Source organism: Narcine bancroftii, chromosome 4 (assembly GCF_036971445.1).
Source record: "Narcine bancroftii isolate sNarBan1 chromosome 4, sNarBan1.hap1, whole genome shotgun sequence".
Lineage (NCBI taxonomy): Eukaryota > Metazoa > Chordata > Chondrichthyes > Torpediniformes > Narcinidae > Narcine > Narcine bancroftii.
The window spans coordinates 53,976,786-53,998,329 of NC_091472.1; the positions used below are offsets into that span (position 1 = coordinate 53,976,786).

Consider the following 21,544-nt stretch of genomic DNA (forward strand, 5'->3'; position numbering starts at 1 on the left):
AAGGTCAATGAAAATCTCAGCTTTCTTCACTGTTCAGTGGATAAAAATATTGCCTAAATTATACAGGAGATAGATCATGGACTCAGATTCTATCTGACATCGCAGGCTGAATAACAGATGAGACAGTGCATTCGGCCTTAAAGAGTTAACACAGAGATAGCCTGAGAGAGAAAGATTCAAAAGCCCATTTTCTGTTTCCAACTGTCATTTCACAATCACTCTGGGAAAGATATGCTTTATTCCTATGGTTGAATTGAGGAAAGAAGACACAAGTATAATATCCAGGTTCTACCCATAACCAAATAAAAATGTTGATCATGGCTTTTATTGTAAATACTTATTTTAACTGGCAAGCAAAATATAATTTACAATTTCATTTCAGGATATAGTATTCACATTTTGTAAATTACTAACTACAATGTGAGTTTATTTTCTTACTCACCTTTTGTGAAGTACTCTCTTCTGAAAGGTTGCTGGCGTTCAGCAATGATTGGGAACCAAGATCTAGAGTCTGCAGCTGAATCCTTGCAGCCTCTAACTCTGCAGATAGAAATTCTGTCTGTTGTTTCTGTGCAGCCAACTTGTTTCCCATCTCCGTTGTTATATTGGATAACTTCAACTCCCACTCCTCCATTTCAGATGCATGTTGATACTTCAGTGATTCAAGTGCTTGTCTTGTGGCAGTTATGGTATTTTGCAACTTTTGGATTTCTGCATCTGCATCAGCTTGCTTCTTCTGAAGTTGTTCCTGGAGCAGTATAATTGACTGTTCAGAAGATATGCAACAACTTTCTCGTTCAAAACTGTTCATCTTCAAGTCAATGACTTCAAAGGAAGCAGCTTGATCATTTATTATCATGTTGGCTGAATTTTCCTTTAATTGCTGATGGAGTAAAATTAATTCATTATCTTTTTCCTGACAGTACTCTTTCAATTCAGATATATGAAGATAAATACTTTCTAATGGGTATTCAAGCATTGTCAACTGAGCGTGGAGCATTCCTTTTTCTATCTTTGTTCCAGATAAGGCAGCTTGACATTCCATCATTTTACTCTGTAACAAGGACAGCTTTGCCTCAACTTCTTTCACTGCATCACCCTGTTTTTCAATTGTGTTTAAAATGTGTTTGTTTCCATCTGATGAACCGTTCTCAACACTGCAGGCTATCTCGTCTATTAAGTTTTGATGCTTTGTTTCTAGGGACATATTTATAATTTCATTTAACTTTGTGTATACTGATGTTCCTGCATCGGTAGTTTGTTTGATTACATTCACTTTATCCAACAGTATAACCTTTTCAGTCTGCAAAGCCGCAATTATAGATCGTAACTCAGTCACCTTTGAAACAATATTACAATGCTGCTCATGTAGTTTTTTATTTTGATGCTGACACGAAGACAATTGCTGTTTTAGCTTCATAATTTCTTCCTTCAGTTGTGCATTGGAATGTTTTAAATCTTTGCAAGCAGAGTTACAATGATTGTCACACTGTTGTAATTCATCTAAAATATTCAAAGATTCAGCATTTTCATTTTGACAAGGACATGTAATTGAATTTTCATCTTTGGCATTGAGCCTCTGAAGATCAGACTGCAAAAAAATGTTTTCAAATCCAGAATGTCTTGTTTCATTTGTAGAGATGTGGCTTTTTTCAGCCATACTACTGTCTGTTCCACACATGTCAAAGCTGGGAATCAAATTATGATTTTCTTCTGCTACCAATGCCTTCTCATGTTGCAAGATTTTACATGCCTTCTCCAAGTCTTCATCTTTTTTGTCCATTTGTTGTAAACAAACCTTAGCATTTTCTCTATCACATTGGCATAATGAAAATTCCTGGAGAAAGGCAGTATAGAGTTCTGCTGCCATATTCTTATTTTCAGACTGCATACTGTTCTCACATCCATTTATTGACTTTACCGATGAAGATTCAGTCAGATCTGAATGATTGGCTGATAGCTTGGACTGCACCGTATTCAAGTCCTGTAGCAGAAGAACACTTTGCTCCTCGCTCTGCTGCAGGTCAGACTGCGCCTTATTCAAGTCCTGTTGCAGAAGAACTCTTTGCTCCTCGCTCTGCTGCAGGTCGGACTGCGCCTTATTCAAGTCCTCTTGCAGAAGAACTCTTTGCTCCTCACTCTGCTGCAGGTCGAACTGCACCTTATTCAAGTCCTGTTGCAGAAGAACTCTTTGCTCCTCGCTCTGCTGCAGGTTGGACTGCACCTTATTCAAGTCCTGTTGCAGAAGAGCTCTTTGCTCCTCGCTCTGCTGCAGGTCAGACTGCGCCTTATTCAAGTCCTGTTGCAGAAGAGCTCTTTGCTCCTCGCTCTGCTGCAGGTTGGACTGCACCTTATTCAAGTCCTGTTGCAGAAGAGCTCTTTGCTCCTCGCTCTGCTGCAGGTCAGACTGCGCCTTATTCAAATGCTGTTGCAGAAGAACTCTTTGCTCCTCACTCTGCTGCAGGTCAGAGTGCGCCTTATTCAAGTCCTGTTGCAGAAGAACTCTTTGCTCCTCACTCTGCTGCAGGTCGAACTGCACCTTATTCAAGTCCTGTTGCAGAAGAACTCTTTGCTCCTCGCTCTGCTGCAGGTCAGACTGTGCCTCATTCAAGTGCTGTTGCAGAAGAACTCTTTGCTCCTCACTCTGCTGCAGGTTGGACTGCACCTTATTCAAGTCCTGTTGCAGAAGAGCTCTTTGCTCCTCGCTCTGCTGCAGGTCAGACTGCGCCTTATTCAAATGCTGTTGCAGAAGAGCTCTTTGCTCCTCGCTCTGCTGCAGGTCAGACTGCGCCTTATTCAAATGCTGTTGCAGAAGAACTCTTTGCTCTTCACTCTGCTGCAGGTCAGACTGCGCCTTATTCAAGTCCTGTTGCAGAAGAACTCTTTGCTCCTCACTCTGCTGCAGGTCAGACTGCGCCTTATTCAAGTCCTGTTGCAGAAGAACTCTTTGCTCCTCGCTCCTTTCTATTGTGTTTTTGACATCATTCAAAGTAGATTGCATTTGTGCATTTAACTCTTGTTGTAAACAATCCAGTTGAAATTCCATATTGCTCTTTTGACTAATTAACTCCATTATTTGTGTTTCAGACCTGAACAGTTTATCCTGAAGTTCTAACATCTCCCTTTCTTTGAGGTGATATTGCTTCTCTTTGGCCTGGCTTTCATTAAGCTGGCTTTCCAAGGAATGAAAATCCTGTTCTTGTTTCTTAAGTTCACTTTTCAGTTCTTCAACAGTTTGTTTCTGCAGAGACACGTCTTGTAGCAAAGATTCTTCATTGTTCCTGAGTTCACTAATCCTCAAATACAGAGCTTCCATCTCTTCCTGCATTGTGCTGACTTTGTTGTCTAGAAGCAACCTGTTTTCCTCACTATGCTGGAACTTGGTCTCCATAATGCTGGCCTCAGTCTGCATTTCATTGAGTTGAGCCATACAAGTCTCTGAGGAAATCTCCTTATCTTCAAGGTCCATCTGAAGAAGCTGAAGTTGGGCTTGAAGCCTCTGAATTTCAACTTCTTTAGTTAGGATTGTATCTCTTAATTGGTCTGAAATTTGAGCCTTCCCCGCAATTAGCTTACTATTTTTTATGTTTTCAGACTCTGCTGTTGCCAAATCATTTTCAAGTTTTTCTATTTTTGCTGCAAAACCATTTTCTTTTTCAGCTTGACTTTGCATCAGATGGGTTAATTGTTCTTTGTCCTGAAGTAACTGATTGTAATCCTCCAGTATGCGGTCTTGCCTTGCACTGGACCCAGCAAGTTCTTTTTCTAACTGATCGATTTCTTTTGTTCTTTCCAGCTGTGACTTCAAGTCTACTATTTCTTCCACTAATGCTTTAACTTTTTCCTCATAACTTACAATTTTGGCATTGTAGTCAACAGAATCTTGTGCGCATTTTCTTTCCAACTCTTCTACTTCTGCACTTTTCATCAAAAGTACATTTGCACTTTCACATAATTGCTCTTTCAAGAAATTCTGTTTCTTTTCTGCAGCAGTATACTGGTCTTGGAGATTCTTTATTTCTTCTTCGAGTGCAGTACGCTCATGCACCAGTTCTCTTTCCCTACTTTCCCTCTCATTCATCTTTTCCAATAACTGTTTAATATCATTGTCTTTGGTTTCCACTGTACTTTCCAGCATTCTTTGTTTATCAGTTAGGTCTTCAACCAGAGTTTTAAGACATTTAATCCTGTTTTCTTTAGCAGCAATTTCTTCTTTATACTTTTCAAATTCTTCAATCATTTCCTCTTTTTTTTCCATCATAACAACCAAATTAGAATTTTGTTTGTTTAACTCCAGTTTTGCCTGCATTAAGTTATTAATAGAAACCTTCAAATCATCATTTTCCTGAGAAAGCCTTTCTAATGCTTTTTCCCTCAAGCTAATTAACTCTTCTTTCTCCTGAAGGCACTTTTCCAATTGACTATGGACTTCCAATCTGGTTTCCAACTCTTTATTGGTAATTTGCAAACATTTCAAATGATTCAAGTTATTCTCCAGTTCCTGTGTAAAATTTTGTATAGATTTATTTTTCTCATCAACGGTAACTTGCAATGCTGAAAGTTGCATTGTCAACTTATTAATTTCTTCCTCCATTTCTGCTTTTAAGTTTTCATATTTCTTTCCTGCCTCAATTTGTATTTCCAGTTCTTCTTTTACTTTTAATAGTGTTTCATATTTATTCTGCAACTCAGATTGAGCATGCTTTTCGAGCTTCAGCAAGGAATCCCGAGAGTTTATTTGCTCCTTGAAGACAATGATCTCTTTTTCTAATGCTGATTTTGCAACTTCCACTTTGTCAAGCATGGCCTTTTCATGCTCCTCCATGAAACGTATCTTCTCTGCTTCCATTCTCGCAAGCTGCCCTTCAAAGTTGTGTGTGATCCGTGAAATGCTGCTCTTTAAATTCAAAAGCACTGTTTCTTTTTCCTCAATCAAATCATCTTTTGCTTTGGCCGTATTACTGAGATTTTTATATTCAACATTTAGCACATGCTGAGATTCTTCTAGTTTCATCACTTTATTAGTTTCTTGTTGCAATTTTTTCTCAAGTTGAGAGATGCTCAAGTGAAGGTTCTCTACAATACTTTTATCCTGCCTTGCTTTTTTTGTTAATTCTTCAAAAGCTTGGTTTTGTTTCTCTAACTCCAATGTTTTGCTGCCCAGCATTTCTTTTACATCATCAGTTTGTTTCCGCAGTTTCTCCTTTTCATCTTCAAGTAACTTCAGTGCCTCAGCTTGTTTTTCACCCTTGCATTGATAAATCTCCAGATTCTGCTCTTGTTCTCGAATTCTTTTCAAAGAAAACTGAAGATTCTGCTCCAATTCTTTAATTTTGTTCTCCATCCCATCCTTTTCATGTTTAAAATTATCTAAAACTTGGATATTTTCGGACTTCCATTGAGCCAGGGAACTGTTTTGCTCCTTTAGTTCCTGACAAGACTTTTCCTTTAACTGTACTTCTTTTTGCAGTTCTTCCGTTGTTTTTTGCATTGTACCAATCTGGGCATTCAGCTGCTCAATTCTCCCTTCTTTCTTTCTCATGTCCTTTTGGACACCATCTTGCTCACTTTTCAGCTGTGAAATTTGTTGTTTAAGGTTTTCCACAATTGTGTATGCTTTGCTTTGTTCATTCAATTGTTGTCGAAGATCTTTTAGCTCAATCTCCTGGGCAGTGTTCTTGTCTATAAATATGAAAGGCATAATAAAGAAATCAAAAAGCACATCTCTCTGCAAATTCAATTTGGGTTTTAAACAAGTAATATTTATGCAGCAAATGGCAAAATTATTGGGAGGGAAAATTTCTTCCATACATCAAAGGTAAACAAATTACACTTTCCATATTGTGCTTCACTGAAGACTTTCCCAACAAGTTGAATTATTTTCATACAAATTAAATATAATTTTATGGAGACAACAGGCATTAATTAAAATTTTACCCTGTCTAATGTCTTTTTTTTTTATTTTACTTCAGAAGCGACTTATGTTAAAATATTAACTAGGAATAACAACATTCTACCCAATTGAATGTGGTATCCTGATGAATCAGCAGATATGAGGTCCTAAAGAGGCAATATAGGGATTTAGGAAGAAGTTAAAAAGCAGGACCTCAGGAGTGGTAATCTCAGGACTGTTGCCTGTGACACATGCTAGAGAGGATAGGAACAAGAAGTTATGGCAGATGAATGCATGGTGAAGACTTGGTGCAGGAGGCTGGGATTCAGATTTCTGGATCATTGGGATCTCTTCTGGGGAAGGTCAGACCTGTACAAAAAGGACAGACTGTACCTGAACTGGAAAGCGACCAACATCCTGATAGGCAGGATTGTTAGAGCTGTTTTGGAGGCTTTAAACTAGTTTGGCAGGGGGGGGGGGGGGGGGAAGAATCAGAATGTGAGTGCAGACATCAGAGTAGGATAAAAGCATGACATTATGTGTTCTGAATTGGTGAAGAAGGGTGTGGGACGAAACATAAATGTAGCCAGTTAGAGGGGTTGAAACGTGGCTATTTCAATGCTAGGAATAAAGGGGATGAACTTAGAGCATGGAGGAAGCGCAGGATTGGCTGATGCAGGTACCAGGGTTCAGGTATTTTGAAAGGAATAGGATAGGAGGTAGAAAAGTGGGGTGGGGGTGGGGGGTGGAAGTAGATTTACTTGTTATGGATAGTATCATGGCTATGGAAAGGGAGGATGCTGCAAAGTGAGTGACCACTGAGTTGGTGTAGGTGGAAATCAGAGCAGGAAGAAAGGCATCACTGTGCTGGGAGTAGTCTATAGGCCCCCCAAATAGCCCTCAGGACACCTAAAAGCAGACATATTTTAGAATGTTGCAGAAAATACAGGCTTTTAGTTATGGGTGATTTCAACTTCCCTAATATGAACTGGCACCTCCTGACTGCAAGAGGGATAGATGGGGCTGAATTTGTCAGATGTGTTCAGGAAGGATTCCTGACACAGCATGTGGACCAACCAATGAGAGGAGACCATACTGGATCTAGTTCTGGGTAATGAACCTGGTCAGGTGGCGGACCTCTCAGTGGGGGGCGGGGGGGGGAAGCATTTTGGTGAGAGTGACCACAGCTCCCTGAGCTTTAGAATAGCTACAGAAAAGGATAAAAATAGAATAACTGGGAAAGTGCTTAAATGGGGAAGGGCTGAGGCAGGAACTAGAGTAAATTGGAGACAGATGTTGAAAGATGAAAGCATAGAGATAATGTGGAGGAAGTTTAGAAACCACTTGTGTTGGGTTCAGGAAAAGGGAACAAATCAGGTGAGGCAACTAGTCAAGAGGAAGGAAGAAGCATAAATTAGAAATAGGAAGCAGGAAACAGGAAGGGATCATGAGAAATATATAGTAGTCAGGAAGGAGCTTAAGAAAGGACTTAGGATAGCCTGAAAGGGTCATGAAGGCCTTGGCATGTAGAATTAAGGAGAAGGAGGACCCCCAAGGTGTTCTATGCATATGTGAAGATAAGAAGGGTGACGAGAATGAAGGTGAGTCCGCTAAGGGATAAAGGACGCAACATGTTCCTGGAGGCGGAGGAGGTTGGGGAGGACTTAAATGAATAGTTTGCTTCAGTATTCAAAAGAGAAAAGGACTTGATCAGGGTGAGGTTGAAATAGAAGAGGCCTATGTGCTAGACAACATGGAGATTAAGGAAGAGGAAGTGTTGGATCTTCTTAAAAACATTAGGATTCATACCAGATGCAATATACCCTAGGGTGCTGTGGGAAGTGAGGGAAGAGATAGCTGGGACAGTAGCTATGATCTTTGAATCCTCTTTGGTCACAGGGAAAGTGCCAGAGGATTGTTTAAAAAAGGTAATATGGAGAATCCTGGTAATTATAGACCAGTGAGTCTAATGTCAGTGGTGTGCAAACTATTGGAGAGGATTCTTAAAGATAGGATCTTTGAGCATTTGGAAAAGTATAGTCAGCATGGCTTTGTGAAGGGAAGATCATGCCTCACAAGCCTAATTAATTTTTTTGAGGAGGTAACATGAAAAATTGATGATGGTAGGGCAATAGATGTGGTCGACATGGACTTTAGCAAGGCATTTGACAAGGTCCCCCATAATAGATTCATCCAGAAAGTCATGAGGTATGGGATCAGTGGAACCTTGGCTGTGTGGATAAATAAAATTGGCTTGCAGGAAGAAAGCAGAGTGCTAGTGGAAGTAAAATATTCTGCTTGGAGATCAGTGACTAGTGGAGTGCCGCAAGGATCTGTTCTGGGACCTCTGCTCTTTTTGATTTTTATAAATGACCTAGATGAAAAGGTGTAAGGATGGGTCAGTAGGTTTGCGGATTACACAAAGATTGGAGGAATTGAAGATGGAGCTGAAGTTGTCAAAGGTTACAGGAGGATATAGACAGGATGCAGAATTGGGCAGAAAAGTGGCAGATAGATTTCAACCAGATAAGTGTGAGGTGATGCATTTTGAAAAGACAAACCGGAAAGCTGAGTACAGGGTTAATAGTCAGTTACTTATGCAGAAGTGGGCAACCTTTAAATTTTTAATTTAGACGTATAGCATGGTAACAGGCCATTTCAGCCCACAAGTACCAGGGGCTGTAGGTTAATTGGGTGGCATGGACTCGTAGGCCAAAATAGTCTGTTACCGTGCTGATATCTAAATTAAAAATTACAAGAATGTGACCTTGCTTAAGAGTGTGGCTGAACAGAGGGACCTTGGGGGTTCAAATCCATACATCCCTCAAGGTTGCCGCACACATTGATAGGATAGTCTGGAAGGCCTATGGGTTGGTGGGCTTCCTTAATAGGGAGATTGAGTTCAAGAGTAGAGAGGTCATGTTATAACTCTACAAATCTCTGGTAAGACCACACTTAGAATATTGTGTTCAATTCTAGTCACTTCATTATAGGAAGGATGTGGAAGCTATGAAGATGCAGAGGAGATTAACCAGAATGTTACCTGGATTGGAAAACATCTTGTGAGACAAGGTTAACAGAACTGGGACTTTTCTCTTTGGAGTGAAGAAGGATATGAGGAGACTTGATAGAGATCTACAAGATTATGAGAGGCATTGATAGGGTGGACAGCCAGTACCTGTTTCCCAGGGCAGGAACAGCAAACAGCAGAGTAAATGTGTACAATGTTAAGGGAGGAAAGTTTTTTTTAATTTATATACACAGAGAGTTGTGGGTACCTGGGTTAAGGGGTAGGGTGGATTTACTACTTTTTTTTAAATAAAAGGAATATATGGGTCAGCACAACATCACGATCGAAGAGCCTAAGGGTCTGTACTGTGCTGTTGTGTTCTATGTAATGTAATAGCATAATCAAAGCTACCTCACAGATAACTCTTTTATTGAGATCTTACCACTGAAATAACAGCAAATCAATCAACTTTGTTATCACCACACGAAGAAACCAACAGCAAATTTTGTAATTGCTGGTGCCACCAAGTTGCTGTCAAAGATTCAATGCTTTTTTTTTTAAATATACAGACTCTGAACTGTAATCAAGGAAGTTCAGTTCAATTGGGTTAGGATATAAAACATCTAAAATACACTGAAAATATTACAATTGGTTGCATATAATTAAAGTAAAATGGCATAATAATTCATTTTTCTAACCAAACTCTGAACACAATGAGAAAAATATAGGTTTAATTTCTTCAAATAAGTACAGTAAAATCTCCATGATCCAGTGTTCAATCAACCTGAAACTTAAACAACCAGCAAAAAAGGAAAACAAGGAAATTAATACATTTTTCAAGTTTTAAATAAAAGTTTACAATTATTAAACGTTCACCAAAGCAACACACAACCCCTTGGGAGCAAACATTCAGCCAGTGGAGTGCCCCAGTGCAGCTGTTTGAATGATTTAAATAAATTTGTGTTTGAATAAAATGGTGGTGCCCAGGATGAAGAGCCAACGGCACAGCTTGGCAATGGGGCTGACTCTCCCAAAGTGTCTCTCCATCCCTAACTGGTAAGGGTCTTTATCATTATTAAGTATATAAGCAAGGCTTTATCTGTAAAATTTTGGAGGGGGGGGGGTGGAGAACTTAATTATGATGGCGGCATGGTTAGCATTGTGGCTGTTACAGTGCAAATAGGGTTTGAATTTAAAGGAAAGTGCACCGAGAGCAGGATCAGGAATTTGCATGGAGGTAACCCGGGCCTGACTGGACACTTGCATGGAGGAGAGTTGGGTTCCGCTGAGGGCCTTACCGGGACACTGGCATGGAGATGAGTCTGGTTGCGCCAAGGGACTGACCGGGACACCAGGAAGAATAGCCAGTTGATGCTGCTTGCCACTATGGTGACTCTCCCAAAGTGTCTCCCTATCTCTGCCTAGTATTGTCTATATAGTAAGAGTCTCTATCTTTATTAGTATTAGGTACATTAATAAGGTTTTACCTGTAAACTTGGGGCTAATTCTGACAGCAGCACAATTATTGTTGCTTTAGCGCAACAGTTACAGTGCCATTGACTGAAGATGGAATCTAAATTTACTGTATATTCAAATACGAAGGGATTTTTAAATTTTAAAATAGTTCTATTAAAAATGAAGCAGAGCAATTTTAAATTCTATTAGAGATCAAAGAGGAAAAATATTAATTGATAAAAAATCCATTTTCTTTGATAAAATCCATTAATGAAAACCAACTCAAACCAAATGCTGTTCAATATCATCCTTTTGGGAAATGCTGGATTAACTACAAATGTTCTTCCTTTCTTTTGAGGAATGTTTAACTCACATTGGCACAAAGCTCAAAAAAGGAGAATCTGTAAATTTGAGAGTGGCTTTGAATAAATTAACTTGGAAATAAGAGTTAGGGGGATTATGTTTACCACATTTTCAAAATTATTATGAAGTGGCCCAACTTAAATTTATTAGTTCATTGATGGATTTGGTACGGCCTCCTAGTTGGGCCAAAATTGAGATGACAAATATTTCTGAATTTGAAATACATCAATTTTTGTTTTTGATGGAATATAAATTTGTTACAACAATATAATGTGCCTATACTAAAACATTTAATTAAGTTACGGATAAAGAAAAATAAAATGATAGGCTCTAGGGCTTTGACTCAGTTGTATAATAATCAACTTATTCCTTTTTCAATACATAATCAAAGTTTATTGCATTGGAGATTTAAAGGTATGAAAAATTTGGGAGATTGTTTTAAAGAGGGTAAATTTTTATCTTTTAATCAGATGAGGGAAGGTTTTGATATTGATAATAATTCTTTGTTTCTATATTATCAAATTCGATCTTTGGTAAGATGCATGTTTGGTAGAGATATGATTTTCTACTCTACCAAATGACTAAATTTGAGACTTTTCTTATGAAGGTACCAGAGAAGGGTTATATTTCATCTATTTATCAAATATTACAGGAGGATATGGATAAAAAGGGTTGGGATAGATCTGGGTTTATAAAAACAGATACTGGTTTTATTTTTTCCGAAGATGATTGGTTAGATATTTGTTATGATAGTGTAACTAGATTGATAAATGCCTGTTGTGCAATGATTAACTATAATATTTTACATCAATTATATTTAACACCTGAAAAATTAAAAAAGTATGGTTTTCATGAATAAGACTTGTGTTTTAGATGTGGTGATACGGTTGGAACTTTTTTTCATGCTGTTTAGTCATGTATACATATACAATCTTTTTGGAAGAAAATTCAATCGTTTTTAGAATATCTGTATAAGATTAAAATAGTTTTAGATCCAACAGTATTTTTATTGGGTAGTTTGCAACCTTTGAAAGGCTTGGGATTAGATAAGTTTCAGCTTGCTTTTGTATATTTAGCTTTATCCGCAGCAAAAAAATATTGCTAGTACGTGGAAAGATACAAATATGATTGATATTAATAGGTGGCATAATGAGATGAAATATTGTTTAATAATGGAAAAAATTACATATGTTTTGCATGATAATTATAATTTTTTATTAATAAGTGGTCGTTATATTTAGAATATTTACATTTCAATTTACATTGATTAGATCTTAATATGTATATTTCATTTTTCTTTAATATTTTTTCTTTTTTATGGCTCTCCTTAGGAGAGTTGGCTGAAGGGGGGGGGTTCTTTTCTCTTTTTTTTAAATATATATATAAAAAACATTAATGTTTATGGTTAATTGTTATACATGTCATATTATTTGTTTTTTGAACGAATAAATAGTTTAAAAAAAGGAGAATCTACTGCAAGTTGACTGTTTAGTATGAGCAATTCCAGAAATTTCTTTAGAAAAGAATTATTTCTTTAGAAAAGAAAATAAGATTTATTGATATAATTTTGCCATAACAATGGTCTGACTCTAGAATGATGCATGCAGAAATTAGAAATAATTAACAATTTTTATTTTGTGCTCCTCTCATTCTTCTTTTAATTATCAGTGCTATGTGAATAGTATTCATGATTATCATTGTATTAAATCATTAACATAATCAATCAACCAAATGCAAATGTAACATGCTTTGTAATTTTTAATGTTGAAAGACAAGGAACGACGGCCTAGCCCATCTTCAGTAACACATGGGCAATCAAAATCACACCTCAAAACTGTTTATTTGGTGGTGATATGGATTTCTAATTTTATTCCCATGTACCATTTTTGATTTCCATATGGCAGATAAATCAACTGTTGGCTACAAATCATATCAGTTACCTCCACAGGGAATTTTATAAACTGTTCAATGCCCTGGAAAGTTATCAAAAGCCAATGAAGCAAGGAAAGATTGTCTTTAAACAGGGCTGCACAATCATAGACCCACAAGTGATTTGTGGAGATTTAACACAGTTGTTTTCCAAGAGTGGTTTGAGAAATCACTTACAAATACTAAAATTCCTAAAATAATTGCTTACAAAATGAAAAAGAATGGTTAACCAGTTTGTGTTCATCTTTGTAACATTTCACTTCGCTAATGATTAAAGGTAAAAGATTTACTTTTCATCTCTTCCCCATAACTGCAGGCACGGTTAAAATCCTGTTTGGTCTTCTTTAGTTCATTTTCCAGCTTGTGAATTTGGGTGGTATTCTGATGTAGCTGTGTTCCAAAACTATTTCTTTCTTTCTGAACATCCTGACAGAAGAAAATTGTTAAAGCTCATTTCTATCAAATTATAGCCCAAAAGAATATGAACATATAAGGCTCAATACAATAGAATCAAATAACTTTGAAGAGTAATTACTTCTCAGTGCTGACATGATCTCCCAAAAAGAGAAAAAAAATTCTAACACGACCATTTTACATCAATCCACCAGTTTAAGTTTTCACCTCTGCCATCTGCAGACTTATTATTTCATTTGGAGCAACAACAATAAAAAAAAATGGCAGATACTGGAAAACCAAAACAAAGAGAAAATGCACAAAGGCCAAGCAGAATCAGTGGGGTGAGAAAGAGTCAGTGCTCCTGGTTCTAATAATGAACCCCTCATCAGAACTGGATAAATCCAAGCATATTACGTTGCACATGGTATGTGTGTGAGAGAGATGTGAGAATAAGTATTTTCCATTTTTTTCCAGTTCTAATGAAAGGTCCTTGACTTGAAAGCCATTTCTCTTCCCAATGATGCTTCCTTCCAGCATTTTGTTTTTAATTATTTCAAGTTTCCTGTTTTCCAGGCTTTCTCCAGCCTGCACACAAGTTAAATAAAGACTTACATAAAATTGCACTGTCCCTCCAAAATTTCAAAACCTCCCCAACCACCCCCACATAACCCTACAAATAAACACTCCCTGTTCCCCCACCACTACATCCAATGACACTGAATTCCTTAACTCGTCCTGCCATGTTTTAAAACTCCAAAATCCATCGATGAATCATTCCCTTGTAGCGGCCCACGCCTTGGGCCGACACAGGAAATGCCCGTCGGACACTGAGACCGGCAAAGCATCGTGAGGGCTGAGATGCCAATTTCCATAGGCCACCAGCAGAGCGGTGCAACTGGCTAATCACGCCGGTGGATCGCAGGGGGCCAGGCATCTGAGGTAACCAATCGGTAGCCGGCTCACTCAAGACACGCTCTGGAGGTGACGTGGCCGAGCTGATTATAAAAGGCAGAGCAGCCACTGAATAAACTGTGTCGAATACACTCTACTGGTATGCATGTCTTTCTTCTGCAGATTCAAGCTACAGCCTTAGGGCTATAACCGAGAGCTGTAACCTAGTTGTAGCCAGAGCGACCTCGTTAAAGTGGTGACCCCCGACTGGTCCAAATGGCGCTTTGGACCCAAAGATGGAAGAGCAACCTGTGATCAATGCTGTAGCATTGAGGCTGCTTAGCTTCTAGACGTCACAACCACAGGTGTGGTTCCAGCATTCCAAGGCGCAGTCCGCCATTCGACGGATCTCCACCGACGACATGCTATTACCATGTGGTTGGCACCCTTGATCAGGACACCACAGTTCTCCAACTTCCTCCAGCAGCCTCTGGAACAAGGAAGTTATGTGGCCATCAAAGAGCTGTTAACCCACACCTTCTGGCTTTCAAAGCACAAGCATACTGCCTGACTGTTGAATATTGACCTTTGGGGGACAGGACCCCTTCCGCCCTCATGAGCAACATATTTGCTCTCAACGAAGGCCACACCTCCTGCCCGCTGTTCCAGCAGATCTTCCTGGAGAGGCTACCTGAGGACATCCGGCTGCTCATCGCAGAGGAAGACTTTGATGACCCCAGGAAGGTGGCTGCCCAACCAGACCTGCTATGGGTGGCACTTTGCTTGAGCAGGTGATAGCACCACATCTTCAGCACCCGTCGAGGAAGACCACCGACCACACCAGTGACCAGTGCTGTTTCTGTCATCGACGGTGGGGTTCCGAGGCCTGTCAATGCTGCTCCCCCTGCGTGTTCCAGGGCAATGTCCAGGCCAGCCATCATTAATGGCTGTGACGACTGGCCAACTGATATAGCCTGCTACACATTCAAGACTCCCTGTCAGGCCGAAGTTTCTTGGTAGACACTGGGGCACAATAAGCATCAGTTCCCGACCAGCCTGGAAGCCTGCTGCGGCAAAGCGGGCTGTGAGCTTTGAGCGGCAAATGGCTCCAACATCCAAACATTCAGCACCCGCACCATTCCCATATGCTTCGGGGATAGACAATTACAGTGGCGGCCGTGCAACAACCATTACTGGGTGCAGAATTCCTGTGGGCCAATTCACTCCTGGTGGATATCAAGGGGTGCCAGCTGGAGAACGCCCGGACATTTCAGTTACTCTCGCTCAAGGGCACTGAACTTGCAAGCCCCCACCTGCACTCATTGAGTACTGCCAACAACTAATTTGGGTCCTAGCAGAACTCCCCATCATCACCACACCCCGAAAACTGCTATCATAACCCCCTTTGGATTGTTTGAATTTCTCCGCATGCACTTCAGGTTAAACAAGCGTGGCTCAGACTTTTCAAAGGCTGATGTATGAAATGGGCTGGGATCTGCATTGGGCCAGGATCTGCATTTTGCTTTCGTCTACCTTGAAGACATTTTAATTGCCAGCCATGCCCACACCAAGCATGCCGCTCACTTAAAACAATTATTCTCCAGGCTGAGCGATTTCAGCCTAAATATCAACCTGGCCAAGTTTGGCTGAGAGACTATTGACTTTCCTGGGCCATTGTATCGACCGACATGGAGCCAAACTGTTATCCACTAAGGTGGATGCTATCCACTCTTTCCCTACGCCATTGACGGTGAAGGGACCTCAAGAGTTTGCAGGTATGGTAAATTTTTAATCACCATTTCATACTTGCAGTGGCCCACATCATTTGCCTACTCTTTCCCCTCATAGCAGGACCCAGTTAAAACATATAATGAACTCAGGAGGCGACCAAGGCTTTGGTCACCAAAAATACCCTAGCCAATGCCACCATCCTCGTGCACCCGTGGACAGACGCCCCAATCGCCCTCACAACAGATACCTCTAGCAGAGCGGTTGGGGGTGTACTTGAACAACTGGTAAATGGATAATGGCAACCACTGGACTTTTTCAGTAAACACCTCAGGCCACCAGAGCTCAAGGACAGTGCCTTTGATAGAGAACGGTTAGCCTTATACCTGGCAATTCGGCACTTTCGTTACTTCCTGGAGGACAGGAAGTTCAAAATTCACATAGACCACAAACGCTTACTTTCGCATTCAGTAAAGTGTCAGATCAGTGGTCAGCCAGGCAACAGCGGCACCTGTCCTACATTTCAAATTTACAATGGACATTGAACACATAGCCGGCAAATCCAACATGGTGGCCGCGCCTTATCCCGTCCAGCATCAACTGCAAGGCCCTGGCTGATGTGCAGCAAACATACACTGGCATTCTGGCGTACCAAACAGCATTCACCAGTTAACAACTGGAGGACATTCAGATCGTCCCCGGCAATCGCACACTGCTCTGTGACACCTCAACGGGTGAAGTTCTGTCATTTCCAGCCGGATGGAAGAGGGAGGTTTTTCAACATGGTCCACAGCTTGGCTCACCCCACCATCAGGAATACAGTCAAAATGGTGTTGAACAGGTATGTCTGGCACAGCCTCCACAGAGGTCGCCCTGTGGGCCAGGACTTGTACTCAGTGCCAGTCATCCAAAATCCAGACTCATTATCAAAGCTCCACCAGACATTCAAATCAGCATGTCACCGCTTCAGCCTCGTGCACATTGACATTGTGGGGCCCCTACCTGTATCCAGAGGTGCACATTACCTTCTCACAATGGTCGACCGGATGACCATAGGCAGTGCCAGTATCAGACTTCCACAGAATCATGCGCACGGGCTTTACTCAACACTTGGGTAGCATGTTTTGGAATCCCGGAACACCTTATATTGGACAGGGGGGCCCAATTTACTTCCAGTCTGTGGACTGCCTTAGTTACACCCTGGGGACCCAACTCCACCACACCATGGTGTATCACCCACAAGCCAATGGGTTGGTGGAGAGATTGCACAGACATCTTAAGGCAGCCTTAATGGCACGGCTTACCAGACCTAACTGGGCCAACAAACTCCTTCTGGTCCTGTTAGGCATCCACACCACACCCAAGGAGGACCTCAAGGCATCCTCTGCCGAGTTAGTCTATGGCACACCCCGCATTATACCGGGCGAATTCGTGACGGCCCCTGTGGACTTAGGGCAGCCCCCAGTGACCAGATAGTCCCAACTACACAAGTGCCTAGGCACCCTAGCCCCCGCTAACCCTAGACACCACGGCCACCTTTGCACTTATGTACCAAAGAACTTTATTGACTCCAAACTGGTGTTTTTTTCAGCATGGGGCTCACCAGCCACTCCTCCAGAGGCCTTAACGAGGCCCTACTGTTCCTCAGCCACAACGGCTCCACCTGTGTTTTGGACATTGGTGGCAGGGAAGAGACTCACACTCGACTGATTGAAACCGGTCTACTTGGACTTTGACCAGCCCATCATGCACCCGACCCTGCAGCACAAGGGTCAGCCTCCTAAAGACAGTGCCCCAATCACCGGTTCTGTGGGGTGGGGGTGGGGTCATGTAGTGGCCTGCAGCTCGGGCCGACACAGAAATTGGCTGTCGACTGCGGTGACCAGCAAAGCATCGTGCAGGCTGAAATGTCAGTTTCTATAGGCCATGGGCAGAGCGGTGAAAATGGCCAGTCACCCCCTTTGGATTGCAGGGTCCCAATCAGGGCCCGGGCATCCGAAGTAACCAATAGGCTGCCGGCCCGCTAAAGCCATGCCCCAGTGGTGCAGTGGTGACTCGGCTGAGCTGACTATAAAAGACAAAGCCACCACTGAATAAACTCAGTGTCGAATACAGTGTGTGTGTGTGTGTGTGTGTGTGTGTGTGTGTGTGTGTGTGTGTGTGTGTGTGTGTGTGTGTGTGTGTGTGTGTGTGTGTGTGTGTGTGTGTGTGTGTGTGTGTGTGTGTGTGTGTGTGTGTGTGTGTGGTGACCTCGCTACACCCTCCTATTTCACTTCATTTACCCCTCATTTGCCATTGATGGAGCTCATCCTTAAATTTTGTTGTTGATAAAGAGTCAATAAATTAGATTTTAAAACGTCATTAATTTTTTTTTTTAAGTGGTCAGGGAAAAATGACCATGTTTCTGATATTTCGAGAACTTGAGATTATAAAAAAAATACAAAAATTACAGATAGAACTTCCAAAATACATCTAAATTATTTATTAACACTCACTTCAAGCTTTTTCTTCAGATCATTTTCCTTTGACTGATGTGCCTTAAGCATTTGATCTGAGTGACGCAATTGTTGCCTGATTTCATCCATTTCCTTTTCCAGTTTATGTTTGCATGCTGTTAACTGAAATTTAAAAAAAATGCTGGTATTTTGTTACATATGCTTTGATCTCTTAATGTCCAAAAGGTAAAACATAAATAATTTTAAAGTTAGTTTGTTGTTCTCCACTACAAAAGAAATTACAGAAATGAATAGAAATAAAATTCTTCACTCCAGTGCATGATGCCTTTCAGATCTGGAGTTTATCTGTTGTGTTTAAGAGTTTGCATTGGCTTTATTGTGCAACAAGAATAGATGTTAAGCAAGTTGACTGATTCATAATTGAGCAGGAGTCTGAATCTATAATTAATTCATAAATTGCATTGCACCCGGTAATGAGATCTGAATCTTTTAATTTTGAATTAAAAAGAGCATACTTTATCAATGTCTAATTGCAGAATGTTGTAGTCTTTCTTAGCTTGTTGCAATTCCTGATTCAGTTTATTTTTTGTATGGATGGATTGTTGATCTAGGCTTCGCAAGGAATGTTGATGATGAGCAATTTCCTGTAAAGTAGGAGATATACTTGTAATTTCAAATGTTAAGCAACAACCACAATTTATCAAATATTCCATTTCAGCCATGCTAGTGTGCAGATAAATTAAACAAATCTAACAATTTGCATTTAACATCCTGAATTTCCCCACAAATCATTGTTCTTACTCTTGTCCATTTTGTCAAGAATACACAGAAGCTACTTTGTCACAGTGCTTGCCTCTATTTGGTGCTGATAAAAATTAAAAACGCCCCAAATGACTAAAATAGGGCAGAAATTCTACACCACCATCAGAATTAGTGGCACGGCAATGTTAACTGTTACAGTTATCACCCATTCTTTTCATCAAATTATTTACCCAACGCTACAGAACCATTTCCACATTTTCTCCTACCCCCTCCCTTCCACAAAGCATTGAGGCTGCAATCATTTTAATTTAGTTGTATTGCAAATAACAGCTCACAATCCACCATTCTAAAAATCTGCTGGTTTGTACTCCAATATTTGTAAAACCCTATACCACTGTAATCCAATGATAGCCACAGTCTGCATGATCCATTAAGCATACAGAGATGGTTTTAATCAGTAAGTAAATACTAGACTCCAGAGTTGGGCATGTCACCTCAATGCTTGTAGGAATAATACAAATAGCTAATAGTGTGTACTGTAGCAATATAACAGGATCACTGAATTATCATTGGATAACACTGTCCAAGAAACACATGGGAGTCAAGACACCTCCAAAATTCGAACAGGCTCATTGTATGTCAAAACTCATGCCCATGGATTCCACTGCCAACTAAGCAGTTTGTCATTTCCATGATTGCAACTTGCACTCTTGCATAAACTATGCTGATTGGAGGCATACATCAATATGAGCCCAAAACATATGCTCAACAATCAGGAATACAACATTTGGGGGTTATGTCACATCAACATAAAATGAAAAATCTCGAGACTGCCGACCTTCAAATAGTTTTTGTCACTCACCATCTTGTGCGATGATTTGTTGACTTTTTATGTGAGAACCCTTCTAACCTGAAACATTAACAATTTTTTCCCCTCCATTGATGCTGCTCAACTCAGTAAATTACACCAGTAGACTTTTTTTTGACCCATAGGTTTCTTTGCTATCCAAACTTTGGCATAAATTCCACCTTAACAACAGTACACAAGTCTGAAGGAAGTTATCAAGTCATGTGACAATTATGATAACATCAAAATTGCAACAGCAATTTTCTTATTTAATTATAATGCTTTTATAATTATAATGTAATTGTATATCACCTCTTGGAATTCTTTTTCCTTGTCTTTCAACTTCTGCTCAACACTGCGCCGTGTACTCTCAGCATTTTGCCTACAGCAGCTCAGTTCTTCTGACACCTGCTTTAGTTTTTGCTCAACCATCACATACTAAGAGGGTAGAGAAACAGATTTTTATATTATTTCTCAATTCATTCCGGCATAAGTCTTATTGTTTGTAATGCAACAGAAAGCAAATTATATCAAAATTAGTGTCAAGTTTAAAATGAATAAAACTTCAAAATTTGTTGTTTTTACCTAAAACAGCCATTCTCAACGAGGGGCCATACGTCACCTCTAGGGCCACAGCACATTAACAGGGGGTCAAGGATTGAAATCTTTAATAATGGGGGGGAGGGGGGGGAATGGAAACTAAACGGATTAAACATTTTTTGGGTAAGGAAAGGACTTTGCTGCTAGGCTTTGTGGTGTAGGTGCCAAGCAATGCAAGATGTTTTTCAAGTTTGGAGGCATTTGGAGACAACTTAGAATAACCTAGATAAATGCCGAAAATTAACATTTTCAGAGCATTCCTTGCTTCAACATGATTGTATTTTGGCTATGAATTGGCTTCCACATTGTCTTCCTCTTTTGTTCTATTGCTTTCAATTCCAGGAAGTAAGCGTGCAAGCCATAAAGTTTTGCTCCATATTTCTCGCATCTTCAAGAGTCCTCATTTTGCTTTGAGTTTTTGCGACAGGTTGTGAATTCATGTCTTCTACTAGCTTTTATTAAAGAAGGTATGTACTGTTCAATATTTTACGTAAAATTAAAGAAGACTTTTGAGCTAACCCTTGTAAGAACTTTCGTTTTGTAATAATTCATTTTTGTTACTCTCAGAAATAATTTTACCCATGAGTTCTTTGACAAAAAGTGGTGGCAGCATTTGGTGGAATACTTATCATATGGTTTCATTACATCTCCACAAAACCCTTCTCTACCCAGGTGTTTGATTTGTTTGAACACATTTTCAAACAAAGGCATGAGGCCACACAAGCTGAAACAACATATAGAAAGTGTACTTAAAGAGAAGGAAGATAAACTCTTGGATTACTTCAAAACCCTTCAAGATATTTGAGAGAAGGAACTCAAACATGGATAAAACTGGAAAAAACACTAACAGAAAGAACAAAGTAACCAAATTTATAATTAAATCGATGCAAGAAATGCAACTTTTGGATATATGGAGGAAACAACACCCAAAGGAAAAGGAATATTCATATTATTCGGGTAGACACAAAACATACTCAAGGATAGACCTATTCCTGTTATCAGCCCACATTCAAGGGAGAGTTAGGAAAACGGAATATAAAGCTAGACTATTATCAGATCACTCACCCCTGTTATTGGCAATAGAGCTAGAGGACATCCCACCAAGAATGTATAGATGGAGATTAAACTCCATGCTACTTAAAAGACAGGATTTTAGAGAATTAATTGAACGACAAATTAAAATGTACTTTGAAATAAATACGGAATCAGTGAAA

The 21,544-nt window shown here is 40.0% G+C and overlaps 1 protein-coding gene across 2 annotated transcripts in view; it reads right to left on the minus strand.

The window, feature by feature from the left end:
- Window positions 1-21,544, minus strand: part of cenpf (centromere protein F) — an 87,616-nt gene that overhangs the window by 31,365 nt on the left and 34,707 nt on the right. For both annotated transcript variants that reach the window (XR_011355705.1, XM_069931294.1), the window contains exons 8-12: window positions 20,043-20,168; window positions 18,637-18,765; window positions 18,161-18,283; window positions 12,941-13,076; window positions 443-5,682 (exon numbers count right to left, since the gene is read on the minus strand). Coding sequence is in view for 1 of the 2 variants with exons in the window: in XM_069931294.1 (XP_069787395.1) it covers window positions 443-5,682; window positions 12,941-13,076; window positions 18,161-18,283; window positions 18,637-18,765; window positions 20,043-20,168 (5,754 nt within the window). In the remaining variant the exon portion in view is untranslated. The remainder of the gene's footprint in view (window positions 1-442; window positions 5,683-12,940; window positions 13,077-18,160; window positions 18,284-18,636; window positions 18,766-20,042; window positions 20,169-21,544) is intronic.